The sequence below is a fragment of the Corylus avellana genome, chromosome 3 (assembly GCF_965113065.1).
Source record: "Corylus avellana chromosome 3, dhCorAvel1.hap1.2, whole genome shotgun sequence".
Lineage (NCBI taxonomy): Eukaryota > Viridiplantae > Streptophyta > Magnoliopsida > Fagales > Betulaceae > Corylus > Corylus avellana.
In genome coordinates, this window is record NC_142492.1 from 6,797,263 (window position 1) to 6,819,692 (window position 22,430).

General features: G+C 37.0%; 1 protein-coding gene across 2 annotated transcripts in view; it reads right to left on the bottom strand.

Annotated features, from left to right (window-relative positions):
• Window positions 1–22,107, bottom strand: part of TPS1 (trehalose-6-phosphate synthase) — a 52,541-nt gene extending 30,434 nt beyond the window's left edge. Inside the window, exons 1-6 of one of the 2 annotated variants that reach the window (XM_059585293.2) lie at window positions 21,923–22,107; window positions 3,229–3,697; window positions 2,908–3,005; window positions 2,348–2,736; window positions 1,040–1,154; window positions 771–872 (exon numbers count right to left, since the gene is read on the bottom strand). In XM_059585293.2, the coding sequence (XP_059441276.2) occupies window positions 771–872; window positions 1,040–1,154; window positions 2,348–2,736; window positions 2,908–3,005; window positions 3,229–3,634 (1,110 nt within the window). In that variant the 5' untranslated portion in view covers window positions 3,635–3,697; window positions 21,923–22,107. Of the gene's footprint in view, window positions 1–770; window positions 873–1,039; window positions 1,155–2,347; window positions 2,737–2,907; window positions 3,006–3,228; window positions 3,698–4,336; window positions 4,766–21,922 lie in introns of those variants that run through there. The other variant, XM_059585292.2, reaches the window with a different exon arrangement.
• Window positions 22,108–22,430: the final 323 nt, after the last annotated feature.

A 22,430-nucleotide genomic window follows, 5' to 3' on the forward strand; every position in this document is an offset into this window, starting at 1 on the left:
TTTATTTTTATTTTGGGTAGCCAATTAGTTAATTGAATGAGGAGAAGGAAATTAGTTAGTGTAATTTCTCTAACTTCTCTCTTTGAAAGTATTTTAAATGAAGATATTTTGGGAATGCAAAGATAAGGGCATGGAAAAATGACTTGAGATTTGTGTTGTTGTAAATGGTCTCTCAATGCTTTTCTTTTTCTTTAAAAGCTTTATAGAAGGGTTTTTTTTTTTTTTTTTTTGCTTCATGCTTGAAACTTTTTTGTTTTTTTTCTTCTGTTATTCTTCTGTTATTTATACATCCACTAATTATTATTATTCTTTTCCGTCCAGTCATTTTTAAAAACAACCCGTGCATTGGACGGGGTGCAAGCTCGTATTAATAATAGATCATATGTAAAATGATTAAATTCACCATTTCTCATAACATTAATAACTGTTGTCCAACAAATAAGGCAGCTTAAAAAAGATATCCTAGCTTAACCTCAATCCAGCATGAAAAATGACCCACAGATTAACACCATAGATGGAATCAGCACTTTGAAACAATATTAGTATCCATTTTCCTCAGAAACATAATGGAGCTAAGATAAGTTGGTAACATCATTGAGTTGATTCAATATATTGCCATCAACTAAAACTCGGACAAAAGTTCTGTAATTTAAATCAAAATGGCATACTTTAGACCAAGTATAATATGAGAATATTGGAATATCAAACTAGTCAAATTAACTTACAACTACGACTGACTTTAATTAAGTTTAATTAAAGTAAAAATGTACCTTTCGGCCTTTAAATCTTTCTGTTAAATCTCTCATGTGTCCCTGAACTGGAGGGGTCTCAAGTGCACGTATAAATCTATCTGAGTCTATCCCAATTGGAAACTGAAGAAACAAATAAAGAATTAAATAACTATATCAAGTTTAGAACAGGCTTAATAGTGAATGTGCTAAAAATTCAAGCAACAACAAAAAATAACAAGTAATTTTGATGAATCAGATACAGATATTAAGGCAAGGAGGATCAACTGGAAGATTTAAAAGAAACATACAGCAGCTACTCGAGTCAGCTTCCCCTGATCCTCAACACCTTCAGGTGTACCCTCAAGTCCAAGAATACGAGTACAAGCACTAACAAAATGCCGCGCATAATCATAGGTGTGAAAACTGAAAGATAAAATTACCCACCTAGGTTATGCATACTTTAAATATCAAGATACAAGCAGAATAAAAAAGACTAATACAAGAAATATGAGAAGGAACCTGTTAATTTCGATACACAGATCAGGTTACAGAACATTTCAAGTAACTAAAAGAAAATATTTCAATGCATGTATCTTGAAACCAAACAGTGATCCAACTATGAGCAACACTTCATACCTATAGAGTATACTAAGCAATGTCATTTCAAATACCAGTTCTATCTTGTATTTTTCCTTGTGGATGAATAGTTTTGTTAAGATATTTTCAAATGACAGTAATCTAACCTAAGTGATAATCAGGTCAAAAAGAGAGAAATTGTGACGCACCTAACTGTGGAGACATTGTAACAAGCAAACACTCTATACAGACCAGATCTTTTAGAATCTCAGCCCGTAAACAGATTTAGACATTGGTTCAACAAAGCAAAGGGATTAATCACACTTAATCTAATGTCAACAGGCAAGAGGAGATGAGGCCGTCAATGTATAAAATCTACATAAGGTAATCCTATTCTGCCCAGTTTTTGCTGCATCATCTCCATATTGCATTGCAATTGGACGCACAAAAATATAAGGGATCAAGTAGATGAAGGAAAAGTTGGAGCTGAAATAGCGCACTCCAACTGAAATTTCGATATCTTCAATGACAATGCTAACTTGATCAACAAATTCACTAGATAGAACTTAGTGAATATATCTATAACATCCATATTTAAGTAGGTAAATAAAATATCCATAGCTTAAACTTTGAGCAGCTAAAACTATGCAAATTATGAACATAGCCATTTTCAGTGAGAATCTTGACCAATTTCCTCCTCCCTCACATTCAGATTTGAAACTCATTTCTTCTTCCCCATAATTCATGCATCAATTTTTTTGAAAGTAGATTTCATTTTTGGTAGAAAGCAAAAAAAGTAGGTGCCAGCAGCCACACAAGAAAGAAATATACTGTGAATAGAACCAATATCAAATGCAAAAAATTTGTAAATGGAAACAAGAGATACTTTCTCAAGGCAAACTAGATATAAAGGATATAAATTTTGACAACTTTACAAGATTTGCCAAATGTCCAGTGGCACCACTTTATCAACCATAATAAGAAAGGTAAAAGCTATGACATACTATTGAACATTTGTGCAGAATGCAGCAAAAACTTACCCAACCAAATCAGCAGCAAGAACTGAATGCAGCAGTTCTGACCGAGATGGCAATGTCCTATGAATCTCAGAAGAGGGAAATGGGGTGTGGAGAAACCAGCCAACTTTCATTTCGCTGTTATATTCCTTTAAGCATTTTGGGAGAAACATAAGATGGTAATCGTGGCACCAAACAACATCACCCTCTTCATAGTGCTTGTTTACCACATCAGCAAACATTTGATTTGCCTTCTTATATGCAGCAAATTGAGACTGGAAGCTTCGGGTGGTGGCAAGGCGATCTTCTTGTGGAAGGCCAAGGTAGTGAAAAAGGGGCCACAAAATGTTGTTGCAATAGCCATTATAATATTGATGGACAATCTCTTCATCAAGGAATACAGGGATACACCTCTGCAATACATCGTAAAAAGCATCACATGATAAAAAGTTAACCTATTATTGATTATATATGCCATAACCTTATGTGTAAGCCATTAATGAAACAAGGCTAAAGTAAAGCATGACTTACAAAAAGTCAACAAAAAAAAAAAAAGAATCCAATCCAAATACAGAAATTTGTACCTTTTCAGCCAAGGCTTTTGTAAGTGCCTTCTGTCCAACCTCGTCAGGCACATTTACACCAGCCCAACCAATCCATCGTGCCTCAAACTCCTTCACGCCTTTGAAAAAACCATCAAGTATGCATTAGATTCCTCTTTGTGGACAAAATGACCAAATTTATAAAATAAACTAAAATAAGAGCGAACTGTCACTTTGGAATCCAGCGAATCCAGCCTTCTTAAATCATAATAAGGATAAACATGGAGAAACAGATATGTTTGCAGAATGACCGAAGACATCAATTGGCCCAAATATTCAATGTGGAGTCCAGCCACCACTTACCTAGAAGAGCACTGACTAGACCCCCAGCACTTATCTCCAACGACCATGAGTCTTCACCTCTCCTAACTGCAGAGACTGGCAGCCTGTTAGCCACCACCAACAGTCGTTGTCTGAAAGGCTTCTCATCTTGCCTTTCACATCCCTCAGAAAGCAACCTCGCAGCTCCAGCTCTATCAGAGAATTGTTCAGCACTGGAAACTTCCCCATTCTCATAGGAAACTCCCCCGTTCTCGCCTTCTCTTAAACGCAGGTCATGCTCAAGTGATTCACTCCCCCTATTATCATTATCAGCTGCCTCATTTGAATGAGAGGCCCTTTTGCTTTTCCTTAGCTCTCGTATTCTCACGAGCCGCGCTACACGATTTTCCGAATGGTTTGAATTATCGTTGTACGTGTTTCCAGGCATATGATCACTCTAAAAACCAACCTTCAATACCAAATCTACGAGCACTGAGGCTTTCAGTATGTCCTACATTTTGTTCAAAATAAATTAAGTCTTCAGTAAGCACAAAAATCCACACAAAGTTCTGAATATTCCCCAATCAAGTACTAAGATAACCGCTAGGTCTAAATCAAGAGTAATAAACATTTCTACTGCAGCATAAATTTCACTAATCACCGACGGATAAAAAATGATAAGCCTCTGTAGAAGATACATCAAATTAAATAGAAACCACATAGCAGTAAGTCAGAGAGGAAAATGATAACTCAGATAATGGGATCCACAGAATTGCACGAGGCAAGCATATGGGGTCTACTACTGCGTCTTGGCTATTAAGCCCAGAAACTCGAAAACCCATTTTCACAAAAATCAAATACGACAAAGCATCAACAGCCCCTGCAGTGGCTGGTGCCATTTCTTGCTCCTTCAGTCCCATAGTCGAAAGAGTATATCACTCGGACAAAACAACAAACACATTGCATGAAGAAAAGATTGAAAGCCTCAGAAAGAGTGAGAAAACATCACTACACAATACCAGTATGCTCCATCATCCCCAAGCACGTAAAAGTTAAAACCCACCTCAGAAAACACCCAACAAGATAAACCCACCGAATCCAGGAAACACCAACCAATATTCCGTCAAAAAAACAAAAAACCGAGTCTCACCTATTCATAACCCAATGTTCCAATCTTTGCAGATGGGGTTGAACCAGAACTGTCCCTCATCACATCAGCCAGGCAGCCACCGAGGTTGTGAGATAGAGACAGGGAGGGAGAGACAAGGAAATCCCCAGAATCTGAATGGCGGACAATTAACGTACAGAGAGAAAAAGAAAGGAAACAACAGAATCCTCGTGGAAACTTTATTGGGCACATAAAGCCTTCCAGCCATGCAGTTAGTAATACAAAGGGATTATGATGAAACTAGGAAGAAAACTGGTTCTTGGCTTATGCTCGTCAACATTTTGCCCATGTATTTAACTAAACTACTATATCTTACTACTCCGTGACAGATCATTATAAATCCCAATGACGCTGCCTTAGATAAAGTTTCCCTACTGTGCCGCACTGCACACGCCTCTTTGGGTAAGCCCAGCTCTAAAGGGTGTCTCAGTTTCACCCCCCCCCCCCCCCCCCCCCCAAAGATAAAACCCTCGGAGATGATTGACAATAGAACCAAGGAGAAATGAAGTTACTTTTTTTTTTGTGGTATTAAAATGAAGTTAAAAGTTTTGAGGTATGCACCCAAAAAAAAAAAAAAAAAAAAAGAGCTTTTTAAAGTCAAATTTCGTGTACTATTTAGCAGATTTAGTTAGTATAACACTGATTTAAATAGGACACATGTCACGCTAATTGAATCTATGAAGTTAGTCGATAGAATTTGACTATACCAAGTAAAAAAAAAATTGTTTGCCTACTTCAGAGACCTCTGAATTCATTTTAATACCACAAAAAACTAATTGTAAATCAAGTAAACTGCATTTTTCCCTAGAACAAATAAATAACAAAGAGAAAATAATAACTAAAAAAAATCAAAATCTAATAATGATTTATCATAAATTTAATAGTAATTTTAAAAGTCAAAATAATTTTTAGAAAACACAAAAGAAACATGAGTCTTATGATTAGCATTACTTTAAGAAAACTTGTAATTCTCACATTTTTAAAGAATATATATTATTTTTAGAGGCTGATTTGTAAGAAATTTCATAACACCCGAAAATGCAAACTATTAGAGCAAGTTAAAATCTAAGAGAGAGTCTTACCAAAAAAAAAAAAAAAAAAAACTAAGAGAGGGCGTTTTCATAAAGTGAAGTTGGGTGGAGATTGGAATGTTGTGGAAACTAAGGAAAAGGAAAGGAGTTTTGATTCTATTTGTAAAGATAGTAATGAGAAATGGCCTACTATTGGATGATAAATATATAAACCTAACAACTACAACAACATATGAGGTCGACGGAAGGCAGTGATAAGCATGTTACTGTAGCAGAGACACATTGCATCACCAATATGATTGCTATTTACCAGTAGAGACCTCCTTTGTAATAAAAAAATATTAAAAAGTACATACTGTAAAAGTAACCTTAATAAAACACATTGACCAAGCCACCTTAAAGTTTGAATAACTATGCTGATGCAAGCCAAAAAAGAATTTAAATTGGTGGAGCATAGAAAAAGAAGTAAAATTTGTTTAATTATTCATTAATTTTGTCTTTACTGAAAGACAAAAGAACATTTAAATAGATTTACTGATTAAATCTTAATCTTAATTCTAATTTAACTGACTTTAAACCAAACCCATTATTAAATTACAAATTCAAACTTTAACAGTGATCCTTCTAATAAAACTTATAACAACTTACTAAAAAAAAAAAATATTACCGTTCTTTCTAATGTTCTACTAATCGTGCGTGTATATTGTTTTTTAAAAAAACAAAAACAAAACTTATCCCTTCAATCCTTCATATTTAAAAAAACAAAACAACACAAAACAAAATTCACGTGGGATTAGGGAGTAATTCTTGTGTCACTCTAAGAATGTGGTGGTTTTTAAAATTACATTTTGATCAAAATTCAATAATAATCAATCACAATGTCAACGGTAATTTTAAAAGCCATATCATTATTGGAGTGACACAAAAGTGACTTCTAACATTACTCGAGATCAGGAGAACACAAAAAAAAAAAAAAAAAAAAATCAAGAGAAACCCTTAGCATTCACCAATAAAAAATCAATGCATTAAGTAATCCAACATGCTTTTATTTCTAAAGTCAATAAAAAAATCAATGCATTCAAGTGCAGTTTTCTATTTTTCTTTCTTATTCTTCAAATTTTGTAAGAAAAATAAAAAAAGAGAGACGTTGGTTTCAAACTGACCGTTACATATATATATATATATTATTACATTCAAACAAACAACAGCACATAATTGTCCACCGCAAGCAATGAAGCAAGCCTCAATTTATAATGAAGGAGTGAATACAAGGTATAGCCGAACTGTCGGAAAAAGATGTCAACTGGCTTGACCTTGGCCAATTAAATTGTCCTGCTGTCCCCATACCCCATCAGGACCACATGGCCCACTACTACATTTCCCATTGAGTAGTTTGTTCGGCATGAGGATAACAACACCAAATGCACAAACTCATTATTTCCTTTGAATGTTTTGTCTTCCACATGCTCATTTTTGGCCCAACCAATCAAACAATTCCTTCTTCCTCATTAACATGCAGATAAAATGCAAATAAGTGGATAAAACTTCAGAAAATGCTAGTCAGATCAGTGTAATCACTCTAACTTTGCACAGTAAATAAGCAAGTGGATTACTCGTTTTTTCAATATGGGACCGGAGCGTTAGAAAACTAATACACTTTTTTGGTGGACTAGTACCCAACCAACCCAAAAGTAGTGCTGCTACTAGAAAGATTAAACACATGGAGATAGCAATCATTTTCAGCCACTTGGACATGTACAAATTAACATGTTCTGGTAATGTACATGTCCAGGTAAAGCACCAAAAAGGACAGACCAAATGCTTGGACACAAGGTATTTGGAATCTCATCCCCTCATTGAATACGCATAATAACCGGCCCTAGGCACCTACCTTGGATTGAAAATGACTGGTTACCATTTATATCCAACTTTTGACAAAAAGAATAAGATGAGGCAACCAACCAAGATCTTCCAATATCCCTGAGAAACACCCTTTATGTGTTTTAGTTACATTCATAGTTGACAACCTTGTATGTCTTAGAATGCACATTAAAAATACTTCCTTTCTTCAACCAACCCGAACCAAAGGGGTTTGGTTGGATTTTTACCTCTCTCGTTGGTCGATCGATAAGAAAAGTTCTTGATATTGCTAATCATGTAATCTGCTAATGTAACTTAAATAGAGTCTGTATTCTTGTAGGACAATGATGTATACACTTATGAAATAAACTATAACTCATCTCCTTAACAATGGCAGTGAGAATGAGTTTTGCATCATGTGCATGTCAAAGTCTTTTATGGTATCAAACTAGCATCAATTGATCCTAATGGCCACATACTTTTCCTTTTCCTCCACCACTATCTCATTCATCCACCCTTGGTCCAGCCACTCCTACATCACTCACTAATCTACACCATTTGATCAACCATTTTTTTGTTATAAGTAATATGTATTATCAAATGCCCAGAGGAGCGCAACCCAAGTATATAGGAAGTATACAAAGTAACCCCTACTAACTAGAAAAAGAATTACAAAGCTCTTAAAAATCAAAAAATATAGACACATGAGAATAGAGTATTTAGTGTCAACTTCTTCAACTCAAACACACCACTCTCACGATCCTCAAAACTGTGTGCATTCCTTTCTCGCCATAGACACCACATCACACACAATGGGATTAGCCTTCATATGTGCAACACAAGCCGATTGCCCAATTGTCCCCTCCAACTCCCCACACAATTATTCACCTTTCGTGACATAACCCAATTCACACCAAAAGTTGGAAAAACACATTCCTTAGCTCATTTGCAACCTCACAATGCAGCTCACTACAGGCAATTACTTACTGTAGAAAGGACAAAAAACCCTTAACTGCAGGGGTAACTTCGGCTACATTGATGGAAGTCTATGGTGTCCACCTTCTACCACTATCGTCTTTTCTTCCTCCAAGATCAAACTAGGCAAAATTCCCAATCTTGCATTCTCAATCTGGCGTTAGCAAGACTAGATCATTCTTAGGTTCTGTTTATTTCGACATAAGAAAATATTTTCAGCTGAGAACTTTTTCAGCATTTGGCTCGTACGAAAAATTGGAGATGGCAGCAGTGACAGCTGGCAACCTTTGGTGGTGGCAAAGAATGAATTGCGAGACATACGAGAATCAGAAGTTCAAACTTGAAAAAATAAATAAATAAAGTGTCTGCAGAAATTTTTTTTTTTAAAAAAATGAAACTATTTTATGCAACTTAAAAGAGGTTTTCATAGTCAACCGAAAATATTTTCAGTTTGACCAAGATTTTCAATCATACCAAACACAGAAAAATAGGAAAAACTTTTTTGCCATAAAAGATTTTCCATAAAAACAAACAGAGTCTTAGTGCCACCATCTCCTTTTTGTCCAAAGTGGTTTTGGTGGATATCGTCAGATTAACTACCTCTTGTGAAGTGCGGCTTACATTGAAGAAGTGGTTCTCCTCATAGTCATGAGCTCAAATAACGTTGATCTAATATCAACTCGCAGCCATGAAAAATGGCAATTTGTCTACTGCCAATTACTTTTAAAAAAAATAAAAATAAAAATAAAGTATTTGGTAGATGCTCTTGCTTTCATTAGTCAACCCATGGATGACTTTGAAGTCACGAGCTATGCCTGTAGCATAATCACTCTTCACTTGATTTGAATGGGTCCTCTATCAATGTTGCATTAAAGGATCTAATCCCTTTGACAAATATGATTTTATACAAGAATGTCTTTTTGATCTTGTCCATATTAAAGATACATCCATTGACTCTAAAGAATGAAATATATGTTGTTCTTTCTCGTCATTGTCTCAATATTCATACTATTCGTGGACAAAGATATGATGGTGTAAATAATATGCATGGTGAATAAAAATGATTGCATAAATTATGTCTTAATGATTGTCTTTGTACATATTATGTTCATTATTTTGCTTACTGATTACAATTAGCATTAGTTTTTGCATTAAGAGAAGTACTTTTTGTTCGTGAGTTCTTCTCAAATCTAAATTTCATTATCAATGTTGGTTGGTACTTCTTGTAAATGTCACAATGAACTGCAAGCTCCTCAAACAACACAAATTGCACATATCTAGCTATTGATGAACTTGAAACTGGAAAATGAGCTACAACCAAATTGACACTTTAAAACAATCTGGTAATTCTCGTTGGGCCAGTCGATTTTATTCTATTTGTAGTCGAGTAAGGATGTATGTTGCTACCTCTTCAATGCTTAAAAATATTATAAGAACAGGATTCACTTACTCTCAACGTAGGGATGCTAATGTTGCTTATAAAATGATAATAGCATTCTAATTAATATTTATTTTTGAAAGCCCCTACTATTCGAATAGGTTGTAAATCCCATATTTTACAGCTCTAATTAAAGGTTGACACATTTGCTAAAAACATAAAATACAATAGACATGAAAACACCGAATCCTTGGAAACAAATTGTACTCATCATTTGTCGTGTCCATTCAACACCCTAAACCCACTCAACAAAAACCACCGGTGTAATACCCCGACAAAACACCTGTTTTAAAAGGTTAAAGATTTCTTACTTACCGGTTAATAATTCCTTAAAACAAAGCCTTAAACCAAGAGCCCTAAAGCTTCTTCAAATAACCCTAATCCCTTGAGAACTTTTTGAAGCAAAAACCCCCAAAAACACCCTTACTAGCCAAACACTCACCCCGGGACCACATGAGCACTTGCTCTTGTCCTAAGTGTGAGCGCCCGCCTAGGGACCACACGAGTGCTCGCATGAACTATGTATTACCCATTGTGCAAAACCCAATTGTTCGCCTGAGCATTTTTAACCATTCTGTGAACAGTACATGAGTGCTCTTTGACCAGTCTTCAGACCATTGAATAAAACCCAACCGTACACATAAACATTTTTACCCATTGTGTGAACAGTACACGAGCACTCGTTGTCAACTCTGAAAAATATTTTTAACCCATTCTCCACTTTTTAGACCCAAAGCAGGCCTCCACCCCCTATATAAACCTTGCTACTCAACCCTTAACCACCTTCAACCTCAAAAAACCTAACCCTAATATGAGGAGAGGCTTGGAGAAAGAAAGAAGAAAGTTTGGAGCTCTAGCTATCTTCTAAGGTGACTTCCTAATCCTTCTTTTATGTTTTTCTAAATGTTGTTAATACTCTCCTAATGTTACAAGCTTTAAAGATGTTATGACAAGCTCTTGTATCCATGTTCTTACAAAACCAAGAAATTTTTTCAAAAGGCTTTAAACACCTCTTTGATTCTTTGTGTTGCTTGATAATGTGTTTTCTTACGATACATGTGTCTATTTTCTGAGCCAAGGAAGAAAAGTACCAACACATAGCTATAGATAGGAACCTAAAACACATTTGGAAGTTTCTGGCCAAAACCCTAGCTCCCTGGCCAAACGCTCGCCTTAGGGAGCGAGCGCTCGCCCAGAGAGCAGGTCACACATGCCCCCTTAACCCCAAAATGTGGTCCAAAGGTTTTAGCAGCCATTTTCGTTAGATGGAACATCGTGGAGTTCTCTAGTACTGCTTATGACAATGAGTCGTGTTTTGTTATAGCAAGGATTTGTGATGTCGAAGGATTCGAGTGATCAAACGAGGTAAGTAAACACTTACGAATACTTTTCTTAAAAATGTGTGATATGTCAGCTGACTGAGCACGCGTAAGATATGAGTATGTCTATATTTTTGTAAAAACTTGGTAAATGCCTTAATAACTGGTTGATAAGATGCATTGTATGACATGGTACACCGCTACATGTGGTATAATGGTCTTAACTTTACTATATAGACTTAATTTTACGGTCAAATGTGTATGTTATATGAGCCTTGTATCCAATGGTTGTTCCGTGACTGGTGCAGCCTTAACGAACAGTCACTACAGGATGTACATCATTAGTAGTGTGGGCCACCCGAGGTCGGGCTCAGTCAGACTGCTAGTGTTATGGACGAAAGCGTACAATGATCAGGGCACCGACATTATATTACAAGTCCCTCAGGACAATGATAACCTTGCTGAGAATGGATAATATTTCGGGTAAACCATATATGATAGTTATGACCTATAAGCATTAGTTTTATACATTAAAATACTTAGGCCATTGCCGCCAGGAGTGCATCAATCTTTTATTTAACAAACAATATTTTTAAGGTGTATTAACGGAGACAACACCTCTTTTCAACGTTTACCAAATTGCATGTTTATTTCTGCTTAATAATAATGGACTCATGTCATACTCCATTGTAAGGTTTACTTACTAAGCCGTTAGACTTACGCGGTTATTACTCTTATAGGAAGCCTAGTTCTAGAACCCAAAAGTGGTACAGTTGCCACTATGGACTTTGCCTTAAGATCTTCATGTTGTTATCAAGTTTGCTTTAGTCTATTATTAGTTGCTCCATGTCTTTAATTTGAGGATTATACTTGTCCCTGTAATGATTTATAGACTTCTCAGATTTATTTCATCTTCCTACACATTAACTCTGATGATGCTTAGAGGGGCGGTTCCCCATTTAACCACAAGTTGGTTAAACTGGGGTAATTGCTAGTAACCCTGCTAGGCTGGTCAAGGCTAGTTTTGGGAGCGTTACAACCGGAGGCCACCACACTACCACTGCCAAAATCAATCAAATGCCACCACACCACCGCATCTGCCTCCTCCACCCATTTGTTTTAGATGAATGGATTTTTTTTTCATCAATTACAAAGTCTCTCCAGAAGGACACCTACTAGAACTCAAGTTGCCTGAAAGCAACTTTACAAAACAAACCCAACTATACAAAAATAACAATTTTCAATCTTCTAAGAAAAAACCAACAAACAAAGATGCCACTACTACCCTCTATATATAAACAGCAAAAGCTAAATACCAACAAACTTTGCAAACATTATCTCTACAATTCAAGAACCCATTAAAACTCAGCCAAGAAACAGCAAACAACACAAAGCTAATCAAACAAAATAGACGATTGTAAAAGACCAAATGGAGATTAAATTGTCCATGATTTAATCAGACGAAACATAGATATAGACAAAATGAACCATTCTCACTAGGAAATTTTAATCCTAACAAACTAACTAGTGGCCTTCAGAGGATTCCGGCAGCGGCGTTCGGGGGAGGAGGTTGTGGGTTGTTTAAGGGTAACACTGGCGGCGTCAAAATGAATGGGAAGAAAGAAGGTTTGTCGATAGGTTGATTTATTTTAAAGATTTGGTGTTTTCAATTACATTTTATTTAGCATAATTAGTTGAGGTGTCAAAATTCAATTGGAGGCTGTAAAGCCCATCCAGATTGAAGGTTTTCTCTTTATAATGAAGGAAATCATGGGCAGTACTTCTTCTTTCTTTCTTTTTTTCTTTTTTTTTTTTCAATTTTTGCAGCAAAAATCTCAAAACATCTCGAATTTTATTCATTTAGTTTCTACTACAAAAGCACTCATCCAAAAGTTGAGAGATAATGATTGTAATAATTTTCTTAAGGATGTCGTCTCTTGCACCAAGCAATTTGAAATTGGCATTCTAGATTTAAGTGCTCGTTCTATTAAAGGTCAATGTCGTCATGAATGATATCACATTATAGTGAAACATCATTATCATTTTGATATTTAATATTACCAAACACTTTCAATTACAAGAGTTTGATAGTACATTTGGTGAAAAGGCGATGAAACTTATGACATTTAACTCAACTTTGGATCCGTATGATGCTTATAAATTCTTTAAAATTGATGATAAATGTAATCTTGCGAAGAGGAATTATTTTCTTGATTTTTCTGAGCAAGAAAAATTTAATTTGATATTTCAGTTGAAATACTTTAAACTTGATGTGCATAATTATCCAAAATTACAAAATTTGTCTTCTTTTAAAGAATTATGTCAAGGTTTAATAGAGATAGAAAAATCAAAGACATACCATATTATTGATAAATTAATCATCTTGTTGTAACTCTTCTAGCGTCTACAATGACTACTGAACAAGCATTTTCAGCTATAAAAGTTGTTAACACAAGATTTCGCGATGCCTGTTTTTAATTCTAGGGTTTCTTTGAATTTGAAAGTTATCACTTGGTAGGTTTCAACAAAATGGAAGATGCGTTTCTTACAAATAAATTAGTTGTCTATATTGAAAAGAAAATCACTAAGAACTTCAATTTAGATTCAATACTTGATGATTTAGTACTCTAAAAGAGCGTAGGCTGGAATTTTAAACATTGCTTTTTGTATTTTTGTTTCTTTTTGTACTAGTACCTACATGTTACCTTATTGATATATCAGTCTTTGCATGTATTTATGAACTTTGATAAATATACTTTTTGTGATACACATATTTTGTGATCAAATACTTTATTTCTATTTTGAATCTATATATATATATATATATATATATATATATATAGTAGAACATAGTATATAAAGAGGATACACCTATCTATGGGTTAATTATTTATAAGTTGCTTCAACAGTCACTATATAGTTCTAGGCATACCAACATGCATCCAAAATCACAAATAACGGCATATTTCAATATTTCTTTAAAAAAAAAAAAAAATTATTTCAAGACACATTGGATTTAAACACAAAAAAAAAAAAAAAAAAATCCAAGAGTTTTAATATATGTCATCCATTTTATGCATGTTATTACATACAAAATTCCAATCATAAACTCACAGAATAATCACATGCAAGTTCCAATTTTTTTAAAAAAAACTGCCATGAAGAACAGTGTGAAGCTGGATTTTTTTATTTTTATTTCTTGGATTGGGCCTTTATTTGACAAGTCTGAGATGGTTCCGGGTTGACCCGCATGGGTCAGTCTGCGAGCCCTCTGAGCCAATTTGGGCAAGGTTTTTTTTTTTTTTTTGGTTAAATTCATTTTACCCCCTGAAGTTTTAGAGATTTTTCAATTCGAACCCCAATGTTTAAAAATTAGCAATGTACCCCCCTAATGTTTCAAAAAATTTCAATTCAGACCTTACGTTACTAATTTCCTTATAATTGGATGGAAATCATCCCACGTGCGTCTCGCTTGGGATTTTAATGCCCTCTACTCCAATTTTACCCTCATTAAAACCCATAAAATTACGTAATTACTCTCAATTTCATGGGTTTTAATTTACGTAATTACTAGGGGTGGGCACGGGTCGGGGCGGGGCAGGTATTGGCATTTTCCCCAACCTGCCCCGCACCCTTCGGGTTTGAAATTTTCAACCTGCCACCCGAGCACAGACAACAGTACCCGCACGGGTTTGAGTATTGCGGGGCGAATCGGGGCGGGTATTACGGGTGCTTTTCCAGATCCTCTTTCTTCTCCTCCATTTTCGTCAGATCCTCTCAAAACCCCGAGAAACAAACACTACCTACATCAAACGATTAAAACCTATAAACACAAAACCCCAAGAAACAAACAAACATACACAACCCTACATCAAAACCAAAGAATGATTCACGAAAGAGGTCTATAAAGAGAAAAAAAAAAACCTGGATCGATAAGATCGTGGTCTGTCAAGGTGGGAGCGGCGCAGCAGCAGTGGTCTAAGGAGGTGGAGCGGCGGCGTAGACTAGAGAGAAGCAGACGAGAGGCAGAAAGAGAGAACCCACTAGAGAGAGCAAGGGAAACGAGAGAGAGCAAGGGAGACGAGAGAGTGAGAGGGAGAGAAAAGGGGAGGCGGCAGCTGAAGAAAAGAGAGAGAGGCTTAGAGTAGGGTTAGGGTTTTTTTCTTTTTATAGTTATGTGGGCGGGTCGGGTCGGGTACCCGCATGGAAAAACATCTAAAACCCACAACCAGACCCGACCCGCGAGGGTTGAAAGAATTCTACCCAAACCCACAAAAAAACACATGAAACCCGGGCAAGACAGGGCGGTTCGGGGCGGGTTTTGCCCACCCCTAGTAATTACCCTAAATTACCCTCAATTTCATAGGTTTTAATGAGGGTAATTACATAATTTCATAAGTTTTAATGAGATCAAAATTGGAATAGAGAGCATCAAAATCTCACGTGAGACGCACGTAGGATGATTTCCGCCTAATTAGACAGAAATTAGTAATTGAGGGTTTGAATTGCAAATTTTTGAAACATTATGGGGTACATTGCCAATTTTTAAACATTGGGGTTCGAATTGAAAAACTCTTGAAACTTCAGGGGGGTAAAGAGAATTTTTCCCTTTTCTTTTTATTTTAAAAAAATTGATCAAATTGATTCGGATTAAGAATTCCCTGCCTGAGCTTAAGTTACTTTACCCGAAATTTTCTTTCTCATCAACCAAGTCCAGCCGCGCCCTACTTACACATGGCTGCCTCAGCCTCCGCCGCCGAATAGTATGGCAGTCAAAACAAGTAGCCACCAAGGCTATTACAAATCTATGCAGCAATCCGGCAGGGAGGTGCGCATAACCCCATGACCACGCACGGTGCTGCGCGGTGTAGTGCACCACGCTGCACTACAGGTTCGGCTTGCTAGTAACAATAGACATATGCCTCCATGGTGATGGAACGTGTCCAACACGCGCTATTAAAATCAAGTAGGTTTGATTTTTCTCATATCTTCTTCAACCTCCAGCGAAACCAATTTTGATGGTATTTTACCTGATTTTGCTCTGAAATTCTTTTTATTTATTTATTTTTTTACGTCTCACTCTGATAAAAACTAAACATGGCTACTGAGATAGGAATGAAAAGAAACTCAGTATGTATTACTTGATGTAAATCGATTTACACGATGGGGTATTTATACATAAAGTATGGGTCACATAGTCCTAGTAAATTAATATGGTTGGTTGGGGACATGTTGCAAATTAATGTTGTTGGTTGGGGATTTGCCTTCCATAATCGACTAATGATCGTTGCACATATTTACTTTCTTAACACCCCCCCTCAAGTTGGAGTGGATATTTGCCAAGTAAGTAACGGAACTATGTTGAACCTAGCGACTTTGTAAATAGATCAGCGGGTTGTTGAGTGGTAGGTATGTGAAAAGTTTGAATTACGCCATCCTGCAGCTTTTTCCGAATGAGATATGTGTGTGGCTTGTCTATAAACTGACTCAACACGTGCACTGCATAGGCCAAATTTGGTCTGGTAATTGTTAAATAAATCATATTACCAACTTGTCGACGATATGACGAAGGATCTGCAATGAGGTCTCCATCATGTTTACTGAGAGATAAATTTTGCTCAATGGGAAAAGAGCTAGGCTTGGCACCAAGAAAGCTAGTATCTTCAAGTATTTTAAAAGCATACTTTCTTTGTGATAGAAAGATGCCTTTCTTTGAACGGGCCACTTCAATACCCTGAAAATACTTCAGGTTGCCCAAATCTTTGAGTTTGAAATGGCCACCCAAATTTTTCTTGAGTTTTTGAATCTGCTCCAATTTGTTGCCTGCCAATATAATATCATCTACATATACAAGAATAGCTGTGAAGTTACCTTCGTGGGATCGGACGAATAATGAGTTGTCTACCTTGGATTATTTATATCCTACATTAATGAGTGGAAGAGAGTTTTGCATACCATTGTCTTGAAGCTTGTTTAAGCCCATATAGAGATTTGTTGAGTTCGCAAACTCTAGTCTTTAGTCCAAAACTAGGAGGAAGGTGTATGTAGACTTATTCGTCAAGGTCACATTGAAGGAAGGCGTTGTTGACATTAAGTTGATGCAAATGTCATCTGCAGGAGGCGGCAAGGACAAGGAAAGAGCGGACAATGACCATCTTAACAACAGGAACAAAGGTCATTGTATAATCAATGCCAGCTTGTTGGTTGTAGCCCTTACCACTAATTGAGCTTTATATCATTCCACATAACCATCTGGGAGATATTTTATTTTGTAAACCCATTTGCATCCAAAGGGTTTCTTTCCGACTGGAAGGGGAGTCGAAGTCTAGGTCTGAGTCAACTCTAGAGCATCCACCTCAACACATATAGCATCACACCACTTGGAATCCTACATAGCCTGCAAAAAAGACTTTGGCTTTTGTGCAAGGGAAATAGCAACAGTAAAGGCACGATGATGGTTGGAGAGACATGTATAAGATAAAAAATCGTCAAGAGAGTAAGGGGTACCAGAGGAACGCACCAACGTTAATTTAGATGATTGGGTGGTATGAGACGGTAAAGCCTGTGCAAGATGAAAATCACGCAAGTATGCAGGTTGCTGGGTTGACCAAGTGGATCGCTGAGGGATCGGAGGTGGGGAAAAGGTAGTCTGAGTGTTGGAAGGGGCAACCGAAGTTTCAATGACAGGTGACTAGTGGGTAGGGACATCATTGAGAAGATCACAATGAATAGGTAAGACCTGTGAAGATTGTCTAGGGGTGGTTTGGGCAAAGGGAAAATAATCTTCATAAAAAAGAACATCACGAGAGATGAAGGTTTTGTGGTGGTCAAGATCATAGAAACAATTTTCCTTTTGGCTATACGGATAACCAAGGAAGACACATCGTATGGCACGAGGGTCAAATTTTGATGGATTTTGGGAATGGGTGGAGGCAAAGCACAAACAACCGAAAACTCATAATTGATTGTATTGAGGTTTTGAGTTGTGTAACTTTTCATTTGGAGTTTTGCCAGATAGGAGGGGAGTATGAGTTCTATTGGTCAAATAGGCAGTAGTTAAGATAGCATCTCCCCAAAAACGAGTGGGCAAGTGGGCTTGAAAGAGTAGGGCTCGAGACATATTAAGGAGGTGACGGTGTTTGCGTTCAACAACTCCATTTTGTTGTAGAGTAGAGACACAACTGGTCTAATGGATGATGCCTTTGCTAGCACAAAATGATGGAATAGTGAATTCAGGGCCATTGCTATTACAAATAATTTTGATGGTAGTTGAAAATTGGTTCTCAACAAGATTAATGAAGGATTGTAGAAGAGAGCGAGCCTCAGATTTATGTTGCATCAAATAAACCCATGTACATCTGGTATAGTCATCCACAATGGTAAGGAAATAATGTGGCCCATTAATGGAAGATGTGCGATAACCACCCCAAATATCGATGTGTATTAATTCAAAATGTGCAGTAGAAGAAATTTGACTAATTAGAAATGGAATCCATGTTTGTTTTGCTAGAGGACAAACAAGACATTGTTCTTAATTTAAACTATAAATTTCAGATACATTAGTGGAAAAGAATGACAGTACTTTATTGGAGAGGTGACCTAGTTAGCGATGCCATAGTTGTGAGGCTTTGCCACTTGACACCGTGCGGATCTCATGTTGCTGAAGAAATATAGGCCATCTTGCTCAATGCCTAGACCAATCATCCTCACCGAGTGAAGGTCTTGAATGAAACAAAAGTCAGAAGAAAAAATAATGAGACAATGCAATGTTCGACATAGGGTACGCACGGAGATAAGGTGATGGAGAAAAAATCACAGATCCAATGTGAGTAACGGAAGCATATGAACCATCAGGTAATTGGACAGTACGGCCATGAACAGGATATGACTGTGTTAAAGTAGTGGGAGAACAAACCATATGGTCAGTTGCACCACTGTCAAGGATCCATAATGAATCATCAGATAAGACATAAGACATGCCTGATAAAGATGATTCGGTACGACCTGCTTGGTGGGCAATGGACTGTTGTGGAATGACGTTATTCAAAATTGCAAGAAGCTGTTGGCATTGACCATGTGTAAAAGGTAAACTGCTAGCAGTGGAAACTTGCTGAGCATGGAGCTTAGGACCAAAGCCCGAGCCAATTATAGAGCCAGAGTCAGTCTTGCGGCGAGTAAGAGGAAATCCATGAAGGTGGTAACACTGCTCGATAGTATGATTGTCACAACCGCAGTAAGTGTATTTTGGTCGTTCCTTTTTCTGAAAAACAGATCGGTTGTCCTTCCGTGGTGGTGGGTGGCCTTCTGTAGCTAAGGTAATGCCCTCAACGGTAGGTGGAGTGGTAATGCTGCGTTGGCATTCCTCCTAAAGGACCAAGGCATATGCACGATTGACAGAAGGTAATGGTTCTAATAGGAGAACATGTCCCTAAATAGGTGCATATGACTCATTGAGACAGATGAGGAATTTAATGGTACGCCGATATTGTTGTTCCTGCAGACCTTGCTTTAGTGCGCCACATGTGCAAGAAGGGCTAGGCCGAAGTGCTGATAGTTCATCCCATAACCCTTTTAGTTTTGTGAAATATATGGTGATAGGCATGGTGCCTTGATTGAGAGTGCTGATATCTTGCTCTAGTTGAAACATGCAAGAACCGTTCACTTGAGAGAATCGCTCTTTAAGATCCAACTAGATGTCACTAGCAAGATTGCAATAAATGACACTAGTGCAAATTTCATTAGAAATAGAATTTAATAACCAAGATTTTACCATATTATTACACCGACTCCATTGTGGAAAATCTTGAGAGGAGTCCGTTGGTGAAGAGATGGTTCCATCAATGAATTCAATCTTGTTCTTGGCACTAAGAGCCATAATAATTGCCCGACTCCATATTTGATAATTGTCTCCAATGAGAGGTTGGAATACCAATACCACGCTAGGATGATCAGAATGGTGGAAAAATAAATGGTGATTGGGATCTGAACAAATAGGTGTGGATGCTGTGAAAATTGTATGAAAATTGTAGATTCAACCATGGTGGGGGGCTGTGGGAATTGTAGTTTTTTTTTTTTTTTTTTTTTTTTTTTCTTCGGGTGGTGGGGGGTGGGGAAACTAAACTACTTGTAGCTTAGGAAGAAATGTAACCAGCCTAAACTACACGTAGTATAACAGGAAGGTGAATGGATTGTGGGCTGCTATAGAGAATAAATGGGCTTAGTAAAAACATGTAGGGAAGAATTGAATGATTGGGCCTCATCTAAAACAAAACAAAATAGGTAAGAAAAAAAACAGATTATAAGTGAGGAATAAAGCAACTGTTGTGCAGCGTGCTGGCCGTGTTCCTCTCAAAAGATTGAAAAATTGCTCTTTTTTTTTTGTGTGCAGGAGTGTCTGCACCAAAAAAAAAAAAACTTGACTCACCAAAGAACAATTTTTCTTTTCTTCTTTGTTCTCGCAGCAATGAGTAGATCTTAGGTTTTTTTTTTTAATGGTCTAGTGGGTTGACCCACCAAAGAATAAGTTTTCTTTTCTTTCTTTGTTCTCGCAGCGATGAGTAGATCTTAGGTTTTTTTTTTAATGGGTCTGACAGGTCTACCCACCAGACACAAAGTTAATCGAATTTTAATTTGGTAGACCCGATTAAAATCCGAACTCGATAAACTTAAAACTCAATATCCGTTAAATTCGTATCAAATTCGCGAGTCGTGTCAAAATTGCTACCCCTAACTTTAATGAAGTTACTTCCAGTTGTGGAGAATTACTACCGGAGGCCATAGAATAAGCTATTAAATCAAAAATTCCTAGCACTCAGCTTTTGGTCGCGCGTGTAATGTATACAATTTTTTTTTTTTTTTGGAATAAGTTATCCGCAGAACAACAGAATCCGGACTAAGGTTTATCTAAGCGTATCCAAACAGGGCAGATCTACTATTAAACCAGAATAAACACAAAGCTTTAAATGAGAATAAGGATATCCTTGGAATGGAATAGGGGTGGGCTAGAGTTCACCTGGATTGGTCTAAGACCGTAACCAAACACTCTTTATCTTCTTCAATTGAACTCTCCAGCAACCTGGATTTCTCCCAGATCGCACAATCGCACAGACCCTTGTCTGTTACTCCAAAAATTTCTTCTCCGTTCGTCTAGGCGGCGTACCACCACCTCCCGGCTTCCCAACCTTCATACGGCAGTGCGAGAACAGCAACAGACCAGGAGCAGAAATCGTTATAGGAGGAGAAAAAAAGAAAAGAAAAAAATTTAGTACTCAACGGAACGTCTCCAGGAACGATGCTCTGATACCAAATGATAGGAACCCAAGAGTTTCTATCGAGAAAATAAGGAAAATAAGGGATAAATCGATTTCGATTTCAATTTTTCTCCTAAATCTACGATCATCCAATGATCACAAAATGTTGGGAGCATGTTTGTAGGATCATAAACTATAAACATACTCAAATTTCGTAGCCCCAATCACCTGTTTGATGTGTGTGCCATGTGAGACCCTAAAATGCACAAATAACCATATTTCGTCAAACCAAAGCTCAATCCCATAGAAACACACCTCTAATGATCGTTTTTCAGGTTGTTTCACGTTGGTCTCCATTTTCACCATACCTTCACGTTTACATTACCCAGAAAACTGCACTTACACGTTAATTATTCTCTCTTTTGTCTTTCATAGCCAATTTAGCATATATGTAACCGTTAATGTAACCCAACCGATACTTTTCAACAGAGAACAAATCTCCGGCCAACTCCTTGTAAAACGACGTGAGTTTTGGATGGACGTAGGAGAAATAACAGAAAAAGAAGTCGGAATCAATTGTAATTATCAAACACAAAAACTCATTCAGTTGAATACGAATGAATTACTTGGATCACATAAACTGTAAAACACTTGATTAATTAGCATGATTGATATGAGAGAGAGAGAGCACAAACCTGTAGGCAGCAGATTGTGGAAAATCCAAGTGCAACTTGTTCGTCCGAGTAGAATTGCAGAGAGAAAAAACGCAATGTGATGGAAGAAGTGGGACGAAGGGGAATTATTATGTAAACATATATAGGAAGAATGAGAAATTGGCAGACACAAAAAGGAGCTATGGCTTCGCTTTTTCGGGAATTGGCAAGTGAATGGGATGGAGGGAGGGAGGGAGGTGTCGCTTTTGTTTGTTTCGGCTTTGGTCTTTTGGGTGCGCCCAATGGGTTGGAGGGAATTTGATCCTCCCTACTCTTCTTTTTTAAAACCATGTGTGCACGTAGACAAACATTATTTGGTTGCGGCCTAAAAGCACATACCCACTAACTTTATTCCCATCTACACTACCCTATACACTACCATATGGTCTAGTTTAGTTCGCAAAATAGATAATTAAAATGAAAGGGCTATTCATGTGAAATACTCATTATTTGTTAGGTAGAAATATATTCGTAAGAATAGATTTTTTTA